Raw genomic sequence first — 24,913 nt, forward strand, 5'->3', positions numbered from 1 at the left:
CTTCCTTGTGCTTGTGATTTAGACTGYGCAGTTGTCAGCTCCTTTGCTTCCTGCTGGAGGCTGCAGCTGGGGGCAGAGCTCCTGAAACTGAATCCTGCTTCGTGTGCGAGCAGCATCCCACACATCTGAACCTACCGTGATCACCCTGGGGATCACTTAGGCAGCTCCAGGAGATTTTCTAGCAAGATGATTAATTTCTGTAGCTTAAAAGCTGGGTTCCTCGTTTTACCTGCAGTAGATAGGTATTTAGCTACTGAGTGATTAACAATAGTTCCATTGGAAACAGAGTTATTTGAATATTCTTGCCCTAAAGGAGGTCCTCTTAAGGAGGAAGAATACAAAATTTAATCTGGTTATCAATTCTAGTTTAAAATTACAAAGATGAATTTAGGTGTGTGTTATTTGAGTTTGTCTATTCGATTTTACAAGGAAATAAATTAATGGGAGCCTTGTGTTGCCATGACTGATGCCTCCAGCAGAGATACTTGCCAGTTTATGTCCTCACTTGGACATCAGCTCAGTGACAGAGGAAACTTATTGGTCCAAATTTGGGCATGTGCACATTGCACATACTGTCTTCACTGCAACTTCAAGTATTAGGTAGCTCAAATTCTTATAGAGGAGATAATTAACCTYCTTTTATAATTTGCATGGCTCTTTTTCATTATCTGCTTAGGTGTATTGGGTTTCATAAAACTTTTTTATGTTAAATACTCTAGATAACGCTTAATGACTTGCTATGATTTGTTCTATTGCCTGTACATGCACAGAGAGCACCACAGGTTTTGTCCKGAAGCGTTCAGAATGACCAAAGACTGCACTGGTCCTCTGGAGTGCATGTACTGCTCTGTGCTGCAGCAATATTACAGRGTTCAGTAAGGCCTGTGAAGAAACTGTGGAAAAATGGGACCTGTTGCAATGTGTGGCCAAATGTATGCTAAAAGAAGAATAARTCAAAACAAAATTAGTAAATAAAATTGTTGTGTAATGAGGGTCTTCCTTTAAATGAGGTTCCAGGGTTCAATAATATTTCTTTCCTGGCTGGCAGGTATTATTCTCTGTAGCTGGATTTTAGAATTATTTAAAGTTTTTTTGATGCTGCTTAAATGCTTTAAAAATGTGTTTRACATTTACAAATATGAACGTTTTTGTGTTCTGTGACAAACATGGGACTATTTTACATGCTGACAGTTAAGCAGGGATTAGGCTGCTCGGGATCTCTTGCCTTACTATTACATGCTAAATTTTTGTTTTAAACTTCCCAGTGAGTCTTTTCATGGGCACAGGAGGCTAAGGCTCATTTTGCATGCTACTTAAATTAAATGTGTGGGTGCCTATCAATAGATTAACCTCAGATATTATTTTTTTCAGAGAGATCACAAGTAAACATATACAAGGTAAACATCTAAATTTGGACAGAAGAATTTACCTGACATTACCAGTTTTGTTACTAGTACCTTTATCATGTGAGACACTTTGGGCTTACTTTTGTCTGCATCTTATTTAAGGTATTGTTCCTGTTACAAGACAAAATCAGGTTTTTGACAGCTGTGAAAATAAACACAGAGCTTTCTTGAAAAAAAGGAGACAAACTGTAGCTTCTAGAAGATGGAGATCCACTCATTATACGGAGGTAAATATGAGATAACTATCTAAACAAAGATGATTAATCCCCTACTTGGAAAGAGTTTCAGGAATATCAAAGATTTATTTTATGCCACACAATTCTGATGTTTAGTCAGCTTTCTGTCACTACTARGGAAGGTAATAAAAACAACTAGAACACAAACACTCTATTAGTGTATGCTCATTTTTTTTGCACTTCAAAATATTACATTTAGTAATAAGAAATAATAAAAATATTCAGAAAGTATTACAGCTATCTTCATTTATATTTAAAATATTCCTATAGTATTTTAATAGAATATATTCTGTCCAGCTGGATCCTGTTCAATCTGCATTTGAGCCAATACAAAATATGAAGGACGCCTATGAATCTGCTGAAGGTATAGTAACACTTGAGTTCTTTGTATAGATCAAGTATAGCGCTACTACACCTGCTATGTAACATCCCTTTTCTTTTGTCATTAATGTTTCTAAGAAAGTGTAGTTTGTTGTGTAGACCTGGGGTTTTTTCATAAAAGTGTATGATATACAGTGTACGTCAAGATATGATGGCTTTCTAAAAGCATTATAAAATAGAGTTAAGTTTCAATCCTTTCCTCTTTGTATTTACTTATATTATAGCAATATGGACAGGTGTTGGTTACTGCCATTTGTAAGGCTGGTAGAACTTGCTGTGGATCCACATTCCCAGATGCACAAGTGATCTTAATTATGCCACTTACTTATGTACGGTGCTTCTTGACTTTGCCACCTCTTTGTTCCTTTAATGTGAATTTTGTGTGCTTTGCAGACATATAGTCATAAAAGCAAGCAGTATATTTAAATGCTATGAGCTCTTCTCATTTAAAAAGTTCCTCCTGCAATCTCTTTAGTTTCAGAGAGCACTGCTCAGTTTCTCATGGCAGAGGACCTATCTGGTACATCGTGTGCAGAAGATGAAATCCTGGCAGCTATGGAAAGTGCACAACCAGCCAAACAACCCTTGCTTCCTAACAAGGCTCAGTGCCTAGGCATAAGTGCACTTTCAATAGAAGAACTAAGGATCTTCCAGTCTCTTGATCACCTCGATCAAAGGCTACAAAGTAARTTTGTTAATAAACAGAATTCTGTGTACAGTGATTAAGTAACCTTGTATTTTGATTGGTTAGTTTGGTTGAAAAACAAGGATTCTGTGGATACTTTCTTTTTTTTGCACCTCATTTCATTTGCTCATTCAGTAAATGTAGCCAACAGTAGACCAACTTCATGAAACTCTCCTGATTGTCTATGGAAATTCTTTTTAAAAAATGGAAACTTTGCCTCAGTGGAAAGCCATTGGAAAGTGTGGGTGGAGGAAACCTTCAGAAAGTAGATCAGCTCAATTGTAGATGTTGTTTCTGACAGATGGCTGTCAAAATTATTCTTTAAAATGTAAAGAGATAAATATTCCAACATCACCTAGGAATCCATTTTGATGGAATCCTAAATTTTGTCATAATGATTATTTTTGGCCTAMTTATAGTGGACTTATAGAACCTTGTTTTTATACCTGCCATTATGTATTTGAAAGCTTTAGCRTTTTCCCTTTTATTTCAACTTTTCATTGGTAATTATAAACCTCTGATTGTCTTACTGAGCTCTGATAGTTTCATTGTTACTCTCTGGACTCTCTCCAGTTGACTCATTTCTTTCTGAAAATATCATGCCCAGAACTGGACACAGCACTTCAGTTGTCTTCTTTTTATACATCACAGTATCTTTTGTCTTTCTTAGAACTCCAAAAGCTTCAAAACTGTAGTTTCAAGCAGATTTGCAGCCTACTCAAGCTTAGTAGTAGTGTCTGCAGATTTAATAAACTCATCTTCTGTGGTAGTGTCTACAGAATTAACAAACTTMTATTCTGTCATCTACATCATTAATGTAAATACCGAATGATGTCAGACATGGACATACTGCAGGACGATTCTACTTGCAGTGCAGACTGCAAGTGTAGRCAGTGGGCTACCGAGAGACACTGTTAATGCTCTTTCCCATCAGTTTGCACACRTTTCTACAAGTCTCCTTTAGGTCAGCTTTGAAAAACCCAAGATCGAGGAGGATATGGATGGTGATTTCTTCCCATGTAGCCCATGACTGTRRATCAYGTGTGTTTTCAAACTGTTTGTGAATATCATATCCTACATGTTAGTGAGTGGGTAGCGGAAGTGTTCAAAAGCTCATTCCACTGTCCAAGGGAAAAGATTGCTTGCCCTGGCTCTACATTAAGCCTCTCTAGATTTCTCACAGAATGCAAGTGGCAAAAGGCTTGCCAAAACTTTTTAACCTGTCCTAGAAGAAAAGAGAATAATTTCATAAAGTTTTTTTCTTGGCAAATCCATTTCTTGCCTGTTATTTGTCTTCTTACAATCTAGATACTTTTGAAGTGTCTGATTATATGTTTCAGTACTTTCTTTTTGCACATTCAGTAGAAGTGGCTGTTGGGTTTTTCAGCTTTTTTTTTTTAATTTATAGAGTGGCTTTTTATTTTTTTTTCCTAATCTTTTAGAATATATCTCTTATGGACAAATTCTTAAGGGTGATGAGTACAGTTGTGAGCCTGCTGTAGCCAACTCTGAATATTTCTGTGAATATCATTTGCCCAAGTATTTTTAAAATGTCTCACTTGAGTGCTCTCTAACCTATTTTCTCTACATGCCAGATTAATGAACTCCATCCATCCCTTCTAACCCAAACCATTCTGTGATTCTATGATTTCTCACCTGCTTTATGCTGCTGATAATTATATGAGCATTCTGATCACACCTAACGCTTTAGTGAAGAACATTGAGAAAAAGCCTGTGCTTGTTCCTCTCTTTGTAATTCTCCTCTCCAGTGAGTAGTGAGCCAACATTGTCCTCGATTGTCTTCTTTCAGCGAACCTGAGTGAGGAATGACTTTTGGAATCCTTTGCTGCTGTATCTAGTGTTTAGTCTTTGCTTTGACCTATATGGTCACACAGGTAATTCATACAAATTGTCAGTAGTTCAACATAATTTGACATAATTAGTGCTCCATCTTATATGTGAAATCAATGAGGAGCTTGTGAGTGAGCACTTGTGGGCTTTTTTCTATTGCACTTCCTGGCTTTCCATATCACTGATATAACTTGTTTGGCATGTGTACTCCTTACAGAAATGCCAAGATGCCTGCTCTTTCCCTTTTTTCCTTCAATTTATTTCCTATGAAATCTTACATGCTGATTATTTTCATTTATTAGAGTCTGTTTTCTGGAAGTCCGTTGGCTTTATTTTGCTATGCCACTTCTGTCCCGCAATATTGTCAACTATGTCATTCCATGGTCAGTTTACCCAAGTTCTCTTCCACTTCACACTTTCAAATAACTCCTATTCGTTGGAATTAAACCAGACCAAGGCTTGGTTTATGCCATTAAGCTCCTGCACACTTCTGTATGTTTCTACATCAAGTGATGGATTGCTTGACTTTGGGGGAAAAGAGTTCACTTTCCTCTAACTAAATCATTAGGATAAAAGAACTTTGTGGCCACTTAGAAATTCTCTGCAATAACAGATCTCACTCTTGTTTGCTGCTTAAATAACAGAGAAAGGACAATGAAAAGAGAGGCAAAGGTAAAAATGGCAAAGGAACAACACTGCTATTAAGCTACATTTCCGCAGTGTTCAGCCTTCTTGCTCTGGTGATTATTTGACTGAAAATCATACTTCTTTTCTAGTATTTGTGTTAAATAATAGAAAATGTATAATTTATAATAATAATATTATTCTTTGTTATTTTTAGATGTACAAGAAGCCATTACCAGAAACATATCTAATTCAAGTGTTTTACAGCTAATCACTCCTTTGGTAAGAATTGGCTCAGCTTTAGTTTCTGTTAGCTGACCTTATGGGTTATTTTAYAGGAAAAATATAATTGGAAATATTGACATTAGTCTGCTTAAATGCCTCTCCATATGTTCTGATTTCCATTTATGTTAAAAAAAAATCCACTAATAAACTTTATAGCCCTGTGATCAAGTTTTGATTATTTGTAACAAACCCTCTCRGTGTTTGGCTTCAGTTCCCCTTGAAATCTGAAGACACCTGAGGAGCCCAGTAAATTCTAAGGACCTTCTCAGAGCTGTAATTCGGCAGGGTCATTTGAACTGCACAGAGCCCATAACTGTTTTCTTCCTAAAGAAAGGAAGGAGGGGGATAATGCATGGTAGTGTGTAAAGTTATTGGCAGTACAATACGTTCGCATTTTGACTTGCAGATATGTTACGTTCTGTAAGTAATAGGTTTTCCATTTCTTCTTTAACTGTATTTTATGTTTCATATATTGTGGATTCTATCACTTTGAAACAAAAGTTTCAGGATACCTGGAGTATAGAAGATGGAAAAGATCGGAATCTCCCTTAACCCTCCAGACCCACCCCAAAAAAAAGAAAAAGAAAAAACACACGAATATTACACTTAAAATTATCAKATTATAATTCTGAAGTTAGTGTTTAAAATTATTATCAGTCTCTTGCATTACTATTACACACACACAGCCTCCTAGGAAAAAAATAGAGATAAGTTATCATATACTTCATACAATTCTTTATTGGTTAGTTTTTTACCTGAAATGTTAGAGAATATGCCCATTATTCAGAAGGTTTCTGCCACTTCCTGAATGTGAGAAGGAAAAAGCCCAGCACGTTACCAAGCTCCTACATTCCAAAGGATTGTCTGATTTTGAAGTGAGAGTGTGAAAAGAGAGTGTCCATTAACTCAGTTCTTGTGAGCTGCAGCGCTGTGTGTGACTTGGGACCTCAGCTGGCTCTCATCTATCTCCTGTCTTGAAAATTTGATTCTTTATAGTGAAATAACCCTTCRGTCTTGTAATTTGCAGCAATTACTGTGGCATAAGTGCCTTTATTGGGTCTAAATATGTTATGTATTTCTCTGTGATTTTCTTCATGACCTATTATACTTTAAAAAAAAAAAAAGGCTTTATAGATTTGTAGCTGCACCCACCACCCATGACATTTCCCTGAATTCTTCTTGGCTGTTCTGGTGCTATCAGTGCTCTGACAGACATTTAAAACCTTTCTTTTGTAAAAGTATACACTCAAGTATTTAAACAATTGTCCAGCTATAGCCATAGATTCAGATCTCGCCGTGGGCCTGGAATTGCTCTGCATGCTAAGAGTGAACATCTGTCAAACAAGGTCCTAGCTTCAGAAAATGTATAGATGACAGAGATTTTGTCAAATTTGGTGCTATGAGAAGCCTTTTTTTTAATGTTTATGTCTTTCAATGTGATTTCCTGCTTTAATTCTCCCATTTTCACTCAGTATTTCAGATTAATGACATAGTACTCTGTAATACCAACCTTTAAATCCAKCTAGGGTGAACAATAGTTCGTATAATGGAAAAYAGATCACATGGTATCATCAAATGATGCTTTTGGAATTATATGTTATATATAATCATAAATATATATGTGTGTGTATATATATTATCATTCTCTRTTTTATTATAGAATACGTCCACCCCTTTGGTGAACACTGCAGAACACTCGCAGCAGAATCAGGGTGGATCTGCTATCAATCGATCGCAATTGCAGARGAGATATTGATATTGTCATAAAAAAGCTGCTCCARGAGAATGCAGCCTTAAGGACTTTTATGTAAAGTATATTTTATTTGACATTTTAAAATAGTCAGCAAAATAAAGATGAAAGCAGTAAGTCAAATAATGAGTATCAGTGACTGGCAAACAATTTTATGATAATTCTACTTCATTATGTACTTTATTGTAAAATAYTGTAAAATAATAAAAATATTTCCTATTTTAGTGCTTGTATTGGTGTTGTTTTGCAAATTACTACTCACTGACTATTGTCCCTATTCATTAGTTACATTGGATCGCCTAAAAGTGACCATGCTCCCAATACTGTATTTCTCCTGGCAGCTGCTCCTGCAGTTGTTGCTGAGTTTGTTCAAATTTGTTGGACTTCTCCAGGTTTTCTCAATAATGTCTATCAATACTTCCTTAGTTCTTCCTCAGCACCTCTGGTAGACAATCCCAAGCTGAAATTGTCAGGAAACTAGAAAGATGCTTCAGAAGGAAAGTAAAAGCTATTGGCACGGTAGATGAGTGCATTGAGATATGGATGTTTCCAGAGTGCTTCACTGGTGATAATGAACACTGAAGCACTCTGGAAACATCCATACCTCAATGCCAGCTTTAGTATTTATTCTAGAAACATAAAGCCATAAGCACCCAGCCAGCTCACCAACAGAACTCCTTCTTGGTTTTCCTGATTGCATTTACTTTAGAGAGTATCCCACTTTCTAACTACTCTTAATTAGTGGGGAGATGCATYGGGAGAGGTTGGGACAAGAGGTCTGGACATTCACACTCCTATTTCTATGTTTAAGATACCTAGTTGGAGGCAAATATTAATTATTTTGCTAGGGCATATGTAGTGTAAGAGCATGTCTGAGTGGCATTCTGCAGAATCTACAAAGGTCTTTGTAGTTGATTGCTTCCCTGGGCAAAATGGTCTTGGCAGTCTTGGTTTGCCACATGGTACACTGGTCCCTCGATTTGAACTTCATCTGCAACATGGCTGTAAGCACAGCAACAGATCTGATGTGTTTGGTGATAAACCTTTCTGCGTTTATGTCCAGCAACAGATTAAAGACCTTTTGTTAGTTAACTAGCATAATAACTAGATTTGCAAAAAGTTAGTTACTGCTTTTTAGATATTAACTTCTTGACTCCCTCCCTTTTGCTCTTCTGCTGTTTCAGGAAAAAATAAATAACATTGCAAAATGCCAAGAAAGGTGTATACAATGTATGAGACCAGTCAACAAATCCAACCGGCAACAAAAATCARTACAACAATACATGTGGTTTATGAAATCTATGGATTTTTAAGTGCTTTAGGAGTGCTTAGGGGACAAACCTACTTGTTAAAAGAAGACAAAAATGGAAAAAGAAAAAAAAAAACATATCTTCTGTGCCCATCAGTAAAATGAGGCCATCAGTTTATCAGAGGCTGAGAACTACCTGCTGCTGTCCATGTCAGCTACGTGAGCTGCGCGTGAAGCAAGTAGCATAGCTGAAATTTTACAAAGGAAGCTTGGAGGAAGATTGATTTTTCTCAAAATAATGCGTGGAAGAAAGGAACAATACTTGGAACAATAAATACCACCCTTCAGCTACAGCTAGGCCTTGTAACAGCTCTGGATGAAAAGTCAGACACATTAGATGGGTTACTTAGATCTGCAGCCTGTTTATATAAACATCAAAATTGCAGAAAGCTGCTGTCCTTTATTGCTGCCTGTCCTGTTAATGCTGCCAGAAGGGGGAAGCTGCAACCCACATACCTAAAGATCCTGGTGTGTCTCAGTGTCACTGGATCTTTGTTGCTCTGTTTGAGCAACAGATGTATCTATATAGATGTAAAATTCCTTGCAGAAGAGGGGTGTGTAGCCTCAGAGCAGATGAACAGGGGCCTTCTTGGTTGAACTCAGAATTGGTTTGCACTGGAAAGCCCTTGCATCTCTGTTTGTAGGCAGCATACTGCGACATTCCAGGAGGGTGAGGATTTARTATTTAAATAGTGAGGAAAAGTTTCCCCACAGAGATTAAGAGCGGGAAAGCAAATAATCCAAATAGCAGAGGCCAGGGATCAAGAAGAGCCCAGCTAATGAGCAAGCCAGAATGCCAGCTTACCCAGGTCTCTGCTCCTGGTCCTGGGCTGAGCTGGCAAAGGCAAGGCCTGGGAGTCAGCAGCCTCTCTTAATTGCACTCAGGTATCTTAAAGACAGGTGCCTGCATCTACATTTCTAGGAAAATATTTTCAAGAGTTTGTATGGGGTCATAGGCATCAATTAAAAGATAATAATCTTGTATTCTATATCACTTTGGCTCCTTTGCTAGTACTAAACATCTTATTTAGGTGTCTAAACAATTTGATTCATAGGGAATGTGCATTGCTATAGCAGCTGGAAAATGAGCACATTTGAAGAGCCAGCAAGTTTTCCTTTTTTCTCTTTTTTTTTCCCCTAATAGTTGATGGTTATGCTTGAGATGTTTCCAGGCTTTTCTATTACAATGAAATTTAAAAAGGCTTAATTTTGTTTTTGAAGCATGAAAAGAAAGAAACTATGTCCAACCCAATAAACTTGGTTCAAACATAGACATATTAGAATTTGAGTACCTTTGATTCCTTTCAAACACTCTTCCTACCATTTTCACTGCTTTTTAAATAAATTGATTCTATAATCAAATTTTAGAAGAAAAGATTGAAAAAAGTTTAGAAGGCTTAGAAGCAAAAACAGCTTAAATTATAGCTTTCCAATACAGGTCAAAATAAAAAATAAATAAATAAAGCTTCTTTAAATATGCACATAAATGCCTGATTTTCAGTTTGTCTGAACACCCATAGAGGTGGTTTCAGGTGCAGGAACACCTCAGTGCTTTTACAGAAACACATCCAAATGATCACCCTCCAAACACAATGATGTATCCTCAGTATTTATATTCCTCTATGCAATATAGAACAGACTACAAGCAAAAGGCTAAAGACTAACAGGTCACAGGAAACCATACCTGAACACCTGGTTAATTTTTAATTGATAAGATTAATTTTCACAGAAAGTGAATGTGTTCCTCTCCTTGGAGAGAAATTTCCTGCTTTACATTTCCCTCAGTCTGATTTCCTCCCTGAGCTTCAGTACTCTGGGTAAAGTAGCCCATCCATAAATCATGGATTTATAAGGGAAATTTAGCTGTGGCATAATATTTTATTTATATCACTGCAATGCCCAGGCAAACCCAACTCTAATGAGCACTGCAGAGAGCAGAGAAGACTAGACAAGCAGCAGGGCTGCTCCAGGGCAAAACGAGCACAAAGCACAAGATGGCAGTTCCCTGGCTCTTCCGTGGCAGTACTTGGCGTGTGACAACAAGCCCATTCCAGCTTTGCTCGAGCTAGGAGAAGTCACAGCAATTGCAAGGCCTTCAATGAGAATGAGTCTATGAACACAAGGAGCAGAGGTGAAGGTGTACTTGACAAAGTGGTCCCCGGAGCACGGATGAGGCTGGGAGAAGGCCAGGACTGGAAGAACAGGTGGGACTGAGGTTAACACAATCTGTATGCCTGGTTGTGGGGATTGCAGGGAATGGAGACACCCCTGCCCACATTCCCTTTTGCCACCATCCCCTTCTGCCAGTGTTCCCTTCTGTGCYGGTGTGGCAGCCTGCGAAGCCAGGAAGATGGTCTCCATCCTGGAGGACAGCACCAGTGGGTGGACATGAGGGCTTCCGCTCAGATTGGGAAGAGTCCCTGGCCACCRTTGATGCTGGAGGCAGGGAGGGCAGTCATGAAGGAAGCAGCTGAGAATGCCATGGGAGGATGAGGCTGCAGCTGCATGGGAACTAAACCCGCTCCTAGGAGGCATCAGCTCCTGTCTCCTGGCAAGCAAACAGAGCCTGGATGGGCCTGGATGGGTTTGCCATGACAGCCTGGGGTTTCTGATCAAGACTCTCACTCTCCTTTCCCATTCCCGGGAATGAGGCAGCAGGGTCCCTGCCTGTCCCATTGATGAGGTCTTGCCAGTAACAATAACTAMGGTGAAGACTGGAGGGAACAGGGCAGCTGGAAGAGGTCATTGACCCTCCGCCTCCAGCCTTGGCCCCTGCGTGCAGCTGTTCCTAGGGATGGCGCCTGCTATGGTGGGCCATGAGCTTCCCCTCTAAGGGGGAAGACATTTCRGGTCGGAAGTGGAGACTGCAGCAGGGAAGGTGGGCAGAGTTCGAAAGAGATCTGACCTGTCCGGCTGAAGTGGAAAGCCTGGATAAGGAACAGCTCTGAGAAAAGGGAAGAGAGACAGACAAAGTACACAGTATCAGAGGGAGATCAGAAGGGAAGAGGCAGGGAATACGTGAAATGGGAATATCCATGTGAAGGGAAGAAAGGGAAAGAAGAACCCATTCATAGTAGGTTGGAAATGCTAGATGAAGCAGTACAGGTGGAGAAGAAAAATCTAAAACTGTTAGACAAGCATGTGTGCATGTATGTGGGTTTTTTTTCCACATTTTTTATTCTTTCCAAGAATAAAATAGCATATAAAGAAGGACAGAGCAGTGAAGGAATAGAGCACAAGTGAAAAGGTAGAAGGAGATTGTTGTGTCCTTAGTCTCCCAGTGTCTGTTTTGGGGTTGATTCAGCAATATAACTGTATTTGCTGGATCAAATTTACAAAAGGTTTCATATTCTTAATCAGCCTCATCATGATATTCATTAATAGACCCATTCAAAATTATTCCTGCTCTAACTCCACTGCTTTTGAAAGAGGGAATTCACCCAGAGTGAATTTGACCCCACATGACTAGAGATGAGCCAGGGGTATATGGACTCCACAGCTTTCCTGGAATTGTATTTCAAATTACAGCCTCAGGATTCCTTCAATATTGAACATAAATCCTAATCCCAAAACAATAGTGGCAATGCTCCAGGTTGTGAAGCGGCTGTGTGTGACACAACTCTGTATATAACATCTCCGTTATTGTATAGATTTATTTTACATTTGTTTTGAGAAGGATAATTCAAAAATTTTATATAATCTATGTTCATGCTCTTTGAGACAAGAAAGGGAAGGGAAAGGAAGAGGAGACAAGGAAAGGGAGAAAAAGGAAAAAGAGAGGGAAAAGAGAAAAAAGAGAAAAAAGTAAAAAAGAAAGAGTGAAAAATGAAAACTGAGAAGCAAAAATTGAAAAGGAGAAGAGGAAAAAGGAGAATTATTTTCCTATGCCTTTTCTCCAATTTTCAGCAATGCTTGTTTCTTTTTCTTTTTTTTCCATATTAGTGGTGGGACAGTGAATCTTTTTATTGCTGTGCTATCATACAGTTACATGACATATTGTCTGTTTTTCACAGGTTGCTGAAAAATAGTGCCACTGAGCAAGCTGAAATAAAAACATTTATTTCAAAAGGAAAAAAAAATGCCCGTGAAATAGTTCAAAGTCGGCTAAGAGTTTTGGTCAAAGAAAAGAAATATTCAGAAAAGTGGAAATATTTCTACTTAGATTTAAAAAGACTGCTCTAACTTTTCACATAAAAACAAATTCAGAGGCTAAATATAGCTTAATAAAAGATTGTAGCTTAATAAAAGATTGGCCAAAAGCTATATAACATGTTTTGTTTCAGGTCTAGTTAAATATTTTGGTTATGTCTTGCCAATGGAAATTATTTCCTCTTTTCATTTCTCATCTCCCCTTTCATTTTCATTTCATTTCAGTYTGTCCATCGAACTAAAAACTATTCGCGCCATCCGTTCAAGACCGCAGCGTGCTGTGTGTGAACCTCKCCCTCCTTGCAGAGCATTCTCATAGCTCGACTCCTACCAGAAATGAAAGGTGACTTGGTATCTCCATTCTAGAGTGATGAGTGTATAAATATATATATATAAAAATATATAATATATATACAATATAAAATTTATATATTTATATATGTTTAYATTATATATATGTATATTTATAATATATATTTATTTATATATATAAACCATTTCTTGATGCTTGTAAATAAACATTGTTTATGAGAGTGACAGACATCATAAGTTTTTCTGTTATTTTTAGGCTTCAGGATGTGGCTACTATAGTGCCTAGCTCTGTGTTGTTGCTACAAAAATACCCTGCTGTATGGGAGAGGGGGATTGGTCTTCATCTCAGGGGGGTTTTAGACCAAATATGGCCCAGGCCTGTTTGATAGTTCCCTCGTAAATGAAATGATGACAATCCTCTTGTGACTAGGAAACATTCCAGAGCCGGGGTGTAGAGTTACACAATGGTACAGTGTCTTGCCCCTGATTTATAATTTGAGAAGCAGATTGTGTTCAGACAGAATGTGAGCTGAACAATGAGGTTTCTAGTCCTGATCTCATTAACAGAGATTTATACCAAGAGGCTATTGTATCTTGTTCTTTTACTTTGCCATGCCAGCAAACATTCATAAAGTTATTTAAAAAAGAAAGCTTCTGTCACACGCTTAGGTCAGAAAGTTCTCAGGAAAGCATCTAGTGAAATATAAAGTGGTCTCAATCTGCACTTATTTATGGCTTATAGTTTTTGCCCTTAAGAATCCTAAGAATAATTGCTGTATCAAACATCTCACTTAAGCTCATTGCATTTGAAGATCTGAACAGATATGGCTTAAAACACCTTTTCTCATATTTATATTTGTTGACAGTTAAGTCACTCTTAGATAGCTTATTGTGTGTAAATGCATAGTCATGGAAAGAATTTTCTCTCAGTGCTGAAAAMCCCTTAGCAGGTGGAATAGCAGCAACATCCCGAGAGCTGCTTCCCATCCCCAACCCCAGGGGCTCTGTGCTAACTGCAAGGTCATGAAGACACCGCCATAAAACCCCTTCTCTGCTGAGGACGCACAGCTCATTAATTAATGGTTCAGTAACGCTGCCAAGCAGCCTGGCCTGGCGAGTGGTGCAGAGGTGCAGCCCCAGCCTCACCCTGCRTGGACGTAGCCGGCTGTGCTCTCACCCCAGCCCAGGAGCCCTCGATCCTGCAGAACAGAAGCCAAAGCCACAGAAGCCAAAGCCACGCAGGGGCCAGCAAAGGCAGCTCGGCTCTGGCGAGGTTGAAGGACGGGGTATCTGGATCACGGGAGGCATGTGGCTCCACGGTGTCACCCAGCTGTCACCACCGCTTCTCCGCGCTGCCACCAAACACAAGTGTTTATCAGGGCATGTGACTCACTGGTCCCACCTGCACTGACCCGTGTGCTGCTGCTGGTGGTGTAAATACCCCAAAATGAGCCAACCATCACCGCTGACCGCCGGAGTGCTGCTCCTGTAGCCCAAGTCACGTCCATCCGTGACGCATACATTAGAAGATACAGCCCAACTTGTGGAGCCCATTAACATATATTCAACAGCTGAGAGTATGTGTGAGAAAAAAAAAAGACATGTGAGAAAAACTCCAGTTGGCAGCTAGCTCCACATCCCGGGAAACTGCTGCTAAACGCTGCCGACCGCAGCAGTGAGCGTGGAGCAGGCACATCGTGTGCAGAGAGGAGAACACTGCCCAGGCAGGGCCCTGCGGGAAGGGAGGCTGTGCATGCAGACGAACACAGCTGGGATTTCCAAAGTCTGTACTGTGAAAATAAGGCACATTTCTCCAACTAACAGTGCACATTTTTCAGCTAGATCTTCCCTTTGGGTTCTTCTACTAAGGATTCAAAGCAATAATGCAACACTCTCTCGGTCACAGCAAAAAGTATCATGGTATTCGTGGCCCTACTTTTTTCAGTCAAATTTGAAATCAATTCAGGTTATCTCAGCTTCACGGCATGTCCCTTTGCACTAGTGAGCCTGGGGAAGTAGGAACATCTTGCTCACTTTTCCTGTGCTATTCGCTGTTTTGCAGGCTTTTTCCAGAAGAGTTCAGCCTGTGCTCCAATAGCAGCTTTGCTATCTTGCTAACGACATGTCACCGGATGCCAGACAGACCAAATATGGAATAATTAGAACAGTAATGGATGGCGTTTCCTAGGCACTATGTGCATGATAAGCTGTAACTAACTTTGTCAAGAATGCTGCTTCGTAATTCGGAAAGTGGTGATCCAGAGAGCTTGTTCTGCTATTGCTCCTCTGTCAAAGTGCTTTCTTTAAAGCTACTGCCAGGCCAGTAGCTAAGACAATGGTAGTGGTGGCTGCTCTGGCGCCCCAAGGTTCAGCTACCAGTGCAGGGAAAGAGAAAAGGAGGAGCTGCCAACCTGAACTATGTACAGACAGCTCATACCCTGGAGGCCCTGCAGCCGAGGGTTGCTGAAACAAGCAGAGTTTGCTGAAAGTTGTTCTTTTTTTTTTTTTTTTTTTTTTTAACAGATTTAGGAACACACTGCAATTTCCATTGCCAGCTCCTCTGAACTGCCTCCTGCCCAGTTGCCATCTAACGTGTTACCTGATTCAGCACCCAGCTTGCAATGTAACTCTCCTTCATGTGCACACATTAAATAGAAAGTATTGTTGCGAGCTGGATGTTATGGTTTATCATTATTTATACCAGACTGAGTCCCCAGAATCGCTTTTACCTAATTCCCTAAAATGCTACAGGGTTTATTTTGAGAGACTCCATACAAATGAATATACGTGCATTGTTTTCCTTTGTAGCAACCCAAATAATGAGAATAACACCAAGGCAATCTTTGCCTGAATAATATGTGGAAAGTTTTGTTGAAATTTTATATAAAGTGGATCATCTTTCCCCATTTGATATGAAAAGAAACACTGAAGCTAGTTCTAAGTTCTGCTTCTGCCACTAAAGAAGGGAAAAGGACCCCATACAGAGAAAACCCAGTGCCAGAAAAGTGGGAAGGAACTTATCATCTCCCATCAGAAAGTCTTAGAGACACATTCTCTGAGGTTCTACTTAGGCTCAGTTATTCCAGAAAAAAAAAATAGTAACTAGCAGGATTCTTTCCCCTCCCTTTGCAAGAGAACTTTTCAGCTCTTGGCATTTAGACAGAGGCTGCTCCAAGGAAGCAGGTTCCCTAGGTCCAGGTTCCCTATTGGTCATTTCATAGCTGCTAAAAAGAAACTATATACAGAACATATATTTATAGCACACATACCTATAGACAGATAGCATCTTTAGCTTTGAAGGTTAGATGAAGGACATTATACATGTCCACATATACACATATACAAGTACATGTAAGCACCACTTGTTAAAATGTTTATGTTCTGGAATAAATCAGATAAAATGGATCAGATACAGTCTGTGGACTCTGATGTCCCTAAAAACTCAGAATGCAATTTAGTTGCAGATTTTTCAAAATTTTGGATATTCCTGCATAAGACTAGAAACACAGAAAGCATAAGGGGAGATAAAATTTTCTTTTGAATGTTAAAGCTAAATGCTTTTGAAGAAAAATGGTGCTCATCTCTGCAAAATACTTGTATATTGCTTTGTTGCTGTTGTTTGATCAATAACAATCTAGATTCACGACAAAAATATTGATATGAAATCATTACAAGTTTTGGGTTTTTATTTTTGGTTTTAAGGAGAAAAGGTGTCCTAGTTTATTAAACATAATGAAAGAAACATTTGAGGGACAATTTTTGTCATAATTGTCCAAAGCTTTAAAATGTAGTTTCACAAGTTTTTAGTGTCACCCAAAGGAACAAAATGCAAAGCTTCCATTCATTTAATAGAAACTGGGTGCCCACATTTACCCGACATGGTTGGAAATCTCAAGTGTGGCTCTTAGGCCAAGTGCAAACGCAGCATGAGCAGCACATTTCTGCACAGCGAGCAGCAAATGTGCAGAAAACACATTTCTGTGTTTTCTGATGGTGCAGATGAAGGTGCATCCGATGGAAACGCCTCGTTCAGTTCCTGAATACTAGAGTGCTAATCCCTTCAAGAAGGCTTACAGACAAATCATTAAAATAAGTTACTACTGCAAAGTGTGCAGATTTTCCCCAGCTCCATGGATCAAATTCTCTTTTCCAGAAAAAGAATTCTCTTGTCAGCCCTGCTGAGAAGTGAGGCCAAACACGTGACTTCAGGTCACGGCAGTCCTCTCAGCTTGGCACCGCATGCAACATCTGGCCCATAATTAATACAGGATTTAAAGATCCTTCAGGTGCTATTAAATGCAAGGTATATTAAAACTAATGAGTCTAAAAGTTACTCTCCTTTTTTGCTGGAGAAGAAAAGARCTGATGGGCTCAGGAAGGGGGTGTTATTAGTGTATTTTTAAAAGTAGCAATACTGAATCCCGCATCTCTTCCTGTTCCTCAGATCTCTTTTGTTGCTCGTCAGAGTGCACTTACACATGACTGGGGGGAGGGCGGTATATGGATGGCCAACTTCTGCTTATTTGTTTCCTACAGTAATATTTGTTTTCCTATAAACTACTGTGGCTCATGTTTCCTTTGGCACCTGGAAGCTGAGGTTTAACCTGTGGTAAATCCATGTGCAGAGCAGAGCCTGAGCCCCACCATGTTCATGTCCACTGTGTGCAGGGGAGGTGACCAAGCTGACCAGCCCACGGGCCACTGTGGGCCCAGTGCAGAAGGCCACCAAGGTGACCAGCCCCATGGGCCCAGTGCTGGGAGCCACCATGTCAGCTACGTCCCTCTGAGGCCTGCGCCGAGGCCTGCTGCTGGCRGCACTAGACACGGTCTGAAAGTTGCCCCTCACTGGCCTACAGTTGCTGGACATGGAAGTATCTACAAAGATTCAATAAAATGTTATGTCCTGATTCTTGACACAGCTGGTGCCACATGATGTACAGAGAGTAAGCTGATCCTGCATAGATCAGTTTGGCTCTGTCTGTAGCCGTAAATAAAATGAAGCAGAGCCAAGTCACTAGCCCTGAAAGGATGTATCATGCCACAGCTTGCAGCACGCGCATGAAATCTCATCCCACCTGGAATAGGATGCTTTCTTCATACTGCATATTGGTAAGTGGCCTGAGGGCTGTGAGARCCCCTGTGCTGTGACATGGTAAAGGAGAGAGCTAGCTGGTTTTAGAGGAGGTCACACCACACCAGGACTGTGCTGCCAGTTAAAACATCTGGACAAGTACAGGCTGGTGCCAAAGCCCATGCCCCACTTTCCTACATGCCAATGTAGCTAAACATGTTGGTTGAGAGGCCAGTAAGATAAGACGTATTTGCCCAGATATAGTGCTGTGTAGATAGGGTTATGGTATCCAAAGGGAGGGTGGTTTTCAAGCAGCCACCTCATATGTCTCTATAACTGGGTTTATCTACCACACAGATAATCTGGCCACAGATAACAGAATATTGGCTGCATTTCCAATGTAGTATTCCACTGTGAACATATCAAGGGAAAACACTATATACAGTAGCATGCTCAAAATTAAACTGGAGAGGGATTTTAATATCACACCTTCCTTACTTGCTAGACTGGCTCTTCAATACTTTATGGGAAAAAGAACATTTTCAGTGCTACCTAAATAAGTTTCTCAGTTGAATCTAACCAACTCTGCTATGAAGTTTTGAGTGATTGTAGGTAGAAGATTGAAGAGATAGGGAGAAGCTATTTCAAATTTAGTAAATAAAAGGTACATTCATACTGTCTTCTTGGKGTGTGCAGGTTTTTGACTCCAGTCTCATCTCCTGAATGTCCGTGCTGCATACATGTTTCTTCATCCCCAATCTCCACTCCAGAGCGAGCTCATATATTCCTAGGCTGGGGAAAACTAGGCAGAAATTAAGAGATGGTGTGTGCCAAYGTCCCACCCCTACTCTTCATGAAGATAAAGAGTGAAGTGACTCATGTTGTGTTTGGCTTCTCCCAGACTAACCAGTATTTCAGCAAGCCCCTCAATGGCCTCATGTCCTAAGACACCTCTGGTATTACGCAACAGCAAGATGTATCTGGCAGGCTGCAAGGTAGACTTCTCAACGGCAGCCCTGGGCAACATCTTAAAAGGACCGCATTCAAATCAATGGTTCCATTGCAGGGAAGATTTCTTAGCAGCAATTCAAAGCTATGCTGACTGCCATGGCTCAAGTTGGTTTTAGACAAATTGGAGAGAAGTGCTGGTTCAGATTCATATATGTATATATATATGTATGTGTTTACATATGTATGAATGCATTTTGTCTCACATGTGTATGTGTATGTATGCATGCAGGAAGGGCAGCCAGCCCTGAGTGGCAGCGAGGCATAGTTGCCTTGYCCATACCTGTAATCTTTGTAAAAAGGGGCAGCAGCAGAGTTCTTCATGACCTGTTGCTGTGATCATGATCTTGAGAAGCAGGTTTCTGTTTTCCTTCCAGACACCAGTATTGAAGGGAATGCCAGGGAGGAGCCCTCTTTCTGCAGCACTGCTATAGAGACACGGGGTCTTCTAATTGACTTCTTATCACTGTTGCTCTGGTTGCTTTTCTTAAGCTTTTGCAGCAGATGGTTGTTTTTTCTTTAGGGTGTATCTATATTGCTAAAAGAAAGATGAGCAGGTTTCAAGCATTGGCACTTATAATCACACTGCTTAATTGTTTGTCCTCTCCTTGACTCTATTTTGAATCACTCATTATCTTTAAGAGAAACGACTTCCAGAGGGAGCTGAGCCTGGACAGTGTGGACACAAGCCAGGCAGCACTTCAGGGCCCCCCGTCAGTCCTTCACTATAAATACAACCAGTGCCAGTGCTGCCTGCTCAACACACTGCTAAGGAACAAGGAACAAACAACTCCCATTCCATTTGGTGCCATTTTGGGGCTCTTAACACCACCTTCCCCACAGATGAAGCTGTTGTGCTATCTCACTAAGGGCCTTTGTCTGATGACAGAGTGAAAGATTGCAAAACCTGTTCTGTTCTGATTGAAATTTACAGTGCTGCAAAGAGAGTTCAGGTTTACTATCAATACTTCAGGAAGAGGAATTTAAGATGTTGTTGATTTTGGTTAAAGTCTGAAATAAGAAGGACATTCAAAATAAACAGGATCCTAGGAAGGGCATTCACTTTAATTTTATATTTATTTTTCCCCAGAGGGAAAGAGGTAGAGCTTGCCAACTTTTTAAATTGCTTGCTAACTGCAKAATGAATAGGGAGAAGTTAACCTTGACTGTGTTTTTAATTTCTTTTGCGAACTGGATGCCAATGTATTTGAAAACTTCCTGTTAACATCTGAATATTTCTATGCAAGGGCCACCTTATGAATCTAACATGATCTGTGGTGTTTCCAGATTAATCAAGTATCTTATAGCTAAATGATTTGTCAGAAGTACAGTTCAGAATATTTGGCATACTTGATCTAATTTATGTATTTATTTAAATATATAGACATTAAAAAAATGTTTTTTTGAGACTGCTTGTTTATTTCTTGGATAGTTTGCTGTTCCATTAAACCTGAACGTAGTTCTAAATCTAATTTTAAAAAGAATGTTCTCAACGAGTGTGTATCCAGATTGAAAATCTCAATATCCTCTAAGAGTCCTCCCTCAGCCTCTCTAGATATTCACGTGAATAACACGAATGATTCCAGCCCTTCTGCTGTTAAGAGGCAAAACTCCTGTAACTGCTGTGGGAGTGTTGTCCGCAAAGTGCAGCATCCAAAAATGTTTCACTGACTTAAAATGAAGGAAAGAAATCTCTCTCAAATAAAAATAATGATGATGATGATGATGATGATGATGATGATGATGATGATGATGATGATGATGATGATGATGATGACGACGACGACGACGACCTTACAGCCAATTCCAGACATGTCCATCAAGAACATGTTATAATAGAAAAGCCTTTTGAAAAAAAAATGCATCTCCTCATGCCTATAGAATAGGGAAATGCTTATAAGCTCTCTAGAAAGGTAAATGATGTTTTTCTGAAATGTACAGGTTCTCTAGAGAGGAGTATAACGAACCAGACTGTGTATCATTCTGACACATAATTCTGATACACAAACATGATTTTGTGAGTTCTGAAGGACGCAGTCGGTTTGTTTCAAGCACCTTCTCCGTTTCCTGCTTATTGTGTCTTGGGGTATGGGCTTCAAAACTTTGAATTCCTCTCCTTCAGATTACAAACTTTTTTATTGTAAATATATTTGGCACAAATACTCCTTTTTTTTTTTTTTTTTTTTTTTTTTATTTTTTTTTTTTTTTTTTTTTTTTTTTTTTGGCAAGGATCTTAGTCTGTTGTTATATAAATAATTCCTCTAAATCTTGCTGCCCTGATTTCTTTTTTTCCTAAAAGGGTCTTAATACCCAAACAATTTAACACTCCAGTCTAAATATTCCTCAGCTGAACTTCAACATGATTAGACAACAACTGCAAATTTAGAGAAAATGGCAACAATCCCATTGCCTTCACCCAGGAACCACACTACACACTGGGCATCTTTCAGGAGAAAAAGATCTCATGTCCTTTCATCAGGACTTTTGATTTTGAAAAGATCACTTTGCAAGTTGAAATCTTTAACAATCACTCATTGGCCCAAGTTCCAGCAAAGAGAATTTGGATTTGGAAATGGAAAGCATTAACATCAAAAGTAAAATGTTGCTACTGCTCTTCCAAACTTTGAATAAAAATTTGATTATCAATTCTTCATCCATCTCAGGTAAAAAGGGTAAGTTTCTTCTTTGCAGAGGACAGAACTGATTGAGTCCATCAGTTTTTATAGTGTCTGGTTCAATTGTGCTTCTTGCTATTCCAAGTACAATCTTTGTGTTCTTGAAAATACTTTAAAGAAAAAAAGGCATATCATTATATAAAATAAATAAATAAATAAATAAATAAACATATATATATAAAATAAAATAATTTGGGTCAAAATAGGAAAAAAAAAAGAGAGAGAGAGAGAGAGTCCTTTCTGGCTCATATCTTAGAATAAATTTGTGATTTACTCATTGAGGCAGTAATCAAGGAAAGGAAGCTAATTTCATTTACTCTGACTCCTTCAAAACGGAGTGAAAGAGGAGACAGGACTGACAGCTCCAGTTACACAGCATGACTGGTGAAGCCTGATGTTTGAGATTGGACGCAAACTCCAGGTAGGAAAGACAATATAAGGACAGATTTACAGATTTACAGATTTTAAAATAATTTTATGTACTTACAAAGTCTGCTTTAAAAGAATTCTACATGCTTACAAATTCTGCTATCCTGCTACACTTACTGTGCATCTACAGCTTTTTTTTTAAGTGAAAAAGTATTCTTATGAGTTACATTATGGAAGCAAATCACTGTCCGTATCTAATTGGCATCTGTAGACACAATCGTGAACTCTCTGATCCGGTTTCCTTCCAGAGGACATGCACAAGATTTAGGCTGCACATTTCATATACATAAATGAGCAACCCACAGACTCCTTGCAGACTTGGACCCGCAGCTGGGGGAAAAGAATTGCTTCAGCATGACTTCTGAGGCATACTATTGTCATAAAATCAGTGTTTAACACTTCACAGAAAATCCACACAATTCTTTAGAAGAGAAAATAGAGACAAAAAGCTCCAACTGTTCCAGGAAGAAGAGTCTGTAAACATAACATAGCAATCACATTCTCTGATGTGTTATTTTATTCACTGYATAACCAGAGGTTTTGGATAAGCAGACTTTCATCAGAAAAATCATTTTGTATGACCCAAACCCAGCTTTGCCAAAACTCACACGAAACTCTGAATAAAACCCCTCCTGGCTTCCTGTAAGCGAGAAAACCTGAATTACCTGGTAGATCAATCAGGAACTTAGGTTTACCTGGCCTACGAATTCAGCACAGTACTCTGGGCAGACGGATCTGGATTTCTAACCTCCTTATTATGGTTTATAGGGCCTAAAATTTCTGATTATCCCAAGTGCTTGTCCCCAGAACTGAAGAAGAAACCTAGAGGTTCTTCAGATTGTAGGCCTTCAGTTCTGCACTGTTTTATATATTTATTTATTATTTATCATTATCTTTAGAAATCTAGCAGAGAAGCCCAGAATTTCTCCCCTAGGTGAGAATTAACCACATAATTCCTGGAAGCCAAACCATAATGTTTACTTTTTTTTTTCTTTCCTTCTTTCTTGTTTTAACAAAATGCACATACTATTTCTTCTGTAGGCAGTGCCAAGTTTTTCTTCAGCTGGGATGAACATTTTGCTTCAACAACATCAGTGTTTCCTAAGTTGACGCCGTATTTGTTGACTTAGGCTGTCCTGCCCTAATGCATCCAAAATAGATATTCTTGAAAGGCTACCCTCACTCTTCAATTAGCCTTGATTGCTATAGACCGTCAACCTATACGTTGAATAGACTGACAAGAACCTTTTGTTTCAGACATTTACATGGCCGCCAGTCTGCTCCCAGGTACTCATTATCCATATATCCCTAGACATGTTGTCTGTTCTAGCATTGAGTTTGCAGAGGTGAACAAGGACACTCACAGTGCCTGGTGCTTAGCAAGGAACTCATTATTACTGGCAGCATCTTAATCTCACTCTGAGCGGATCAAGCTGGATGAAACATCTCTGTTTCCCTGCCTTTTCCAAGACACGAAGTGTTGGCATTGCCTTTGGAAATCAATATGTATCTTGGCTAGTAACCTGGGGAAGTGTGTAATTGTGGAAGAAGGGAGCAACAGTTGTTTGGAAATTTTCAAAGTAGATTAAAAAAAAAAAAAAAAAAGGTTTCTCCAAAAATCTTTGCTTGATTTTTTTTTTTTTTTCATTTCTGTGGACATGCCTGCAGCCACCTTAACCTGAGCACAGTCAAATACTCTCCTGTACCTAAGTGCCCTCAGGATTCACAGTGTATCCTTTCCTTTTTTATCTGCCTTCCTGAGCCCACTTCAGTGAGGGTTCTTGGGGCTGTCTTGGTAGACAGAATCTTACACAAAACAATGTTTGCATTTGGGCCTCTGTTTGCACTACCTTTATCTTTTTGTCTGTGAGTAAAGCTCAGCTTTACCCGAAGGGGAAATACGTCTTCAAATATACTCTTTGTAACTTCCAGGTCAGAGGGTACTATAGGATTGATCTCTTATCATCAGCCTCGCTGCTGAAATCATCTCTTTTTTGTGCAGAAATGTATTTCTTGTGAGGCTAAAGGGCTTAAGAACGAGKCTAGACTTAGCAGCCAGGGTACTCCATTGAGGCAAAGAGGCTTCGAGTCAGGGGCTCACTTCTCTTCTCATGGCTCATGAACCTCCTCCTGTTGCCATGTGGTACTGCCTTTGGCGGGTTTAGGTGGCTCTTTTTTTGGAGTAAGGAGTTTTGAGAGGATCTCTACAACTTCACATTTTGTCATGGCATTATAGACGTTTCACAAATGGTCTGGATCTTGGTAGGCCCCTAAGCCCAACATCCTTTGTGGATGCAGTATTAAAGTACTTGCTTAAACTGCAGCAGAAGCTTTGTGGCCAGACTGGGAACTGACTTCACTTCCCCCAAACCCAGAATCAGCAATCTGTAGTGGAACCAGTCTCTTCCTCCCTTTCTAGGAAAAACAATTGCAAGAAAGAATGTGCACAGGAATTTAAACTAAATAATTGAAAATAAACCCCCMAATTTAAGGCATTTTATAAAGGTCAAAGAACAAATATTGCAGCTCAGCAAAGACCTCATCATTTCAGTAAACAAATGCTGAGGAAAAAAAAAAAGAGCAGTTTTTCCATCTTCTCAGACTAGTTAAGGGCTTAAATTGCCAAAGTTGCCAGCCACTCAGATGGTCTTGGTTCAGATTCATGATTATGCAATGAAGGATGCCTGTTGGGCTGAATGGAAGGAGTCATCTGGATACATTTTTTATTTTTGTAATGTCTTA

General features: G+C 39.4%; 1 protein-coding gene across 1 annotated transcript in view; it reads left to right on the forward strand.

Moving 5' to 3' along the window:
• The window catches only part of CEP126 (centrosomal protein 126), a 31,405-nt gene extending 24,006 nt beyond the window's left edge, over positions 1-7,399 (forward strand). The window contains exons 7-11 of the mRNA XM_026034968.1: positions 1,509-1,633; positions 1,940-2,006; positions 2,499-2,708; positions 5,401-5,465; positions 7,129-7,399. Of these exons, the coding sequence (XP_025890753.1) occupies positions 1,509-1,633; positions 1,940-2,006; positions 2,499-2,708; positions 5,401-5,465; positions 7,129-7,224 (563 nt within the window). The 3' untranslated portion in view covers positions 7,225-7,399. The remainder of the gene's footprint in view (positions 1-1,508; positions 1,634-1,939; positions 2,007-2,498; positions 2,709-5,400; positions 5,466-7,128) is intronic.
• Positions 7,400-24,913: the final 17,514 nt, after the last annotated feature.

The sequence above is a fragment of the Nothoprocta perdicaria genome, unplaced genomic scaffold (genome assembly GCF_003342845.1).
Source record: "Nothoprocta perdicaria isolate Ctin4 unplaced genomic scaffold, notPer1 scaffold_153, whole genome shotgun sequence".
NCBI classification, from domain to species: domain Eukaryota; kingdom Metazoa; phylum Chordata; class Aves; order Tinamiformes; family Tinamidae; genus Nothoprocta; species Nothoprocta perdicaria.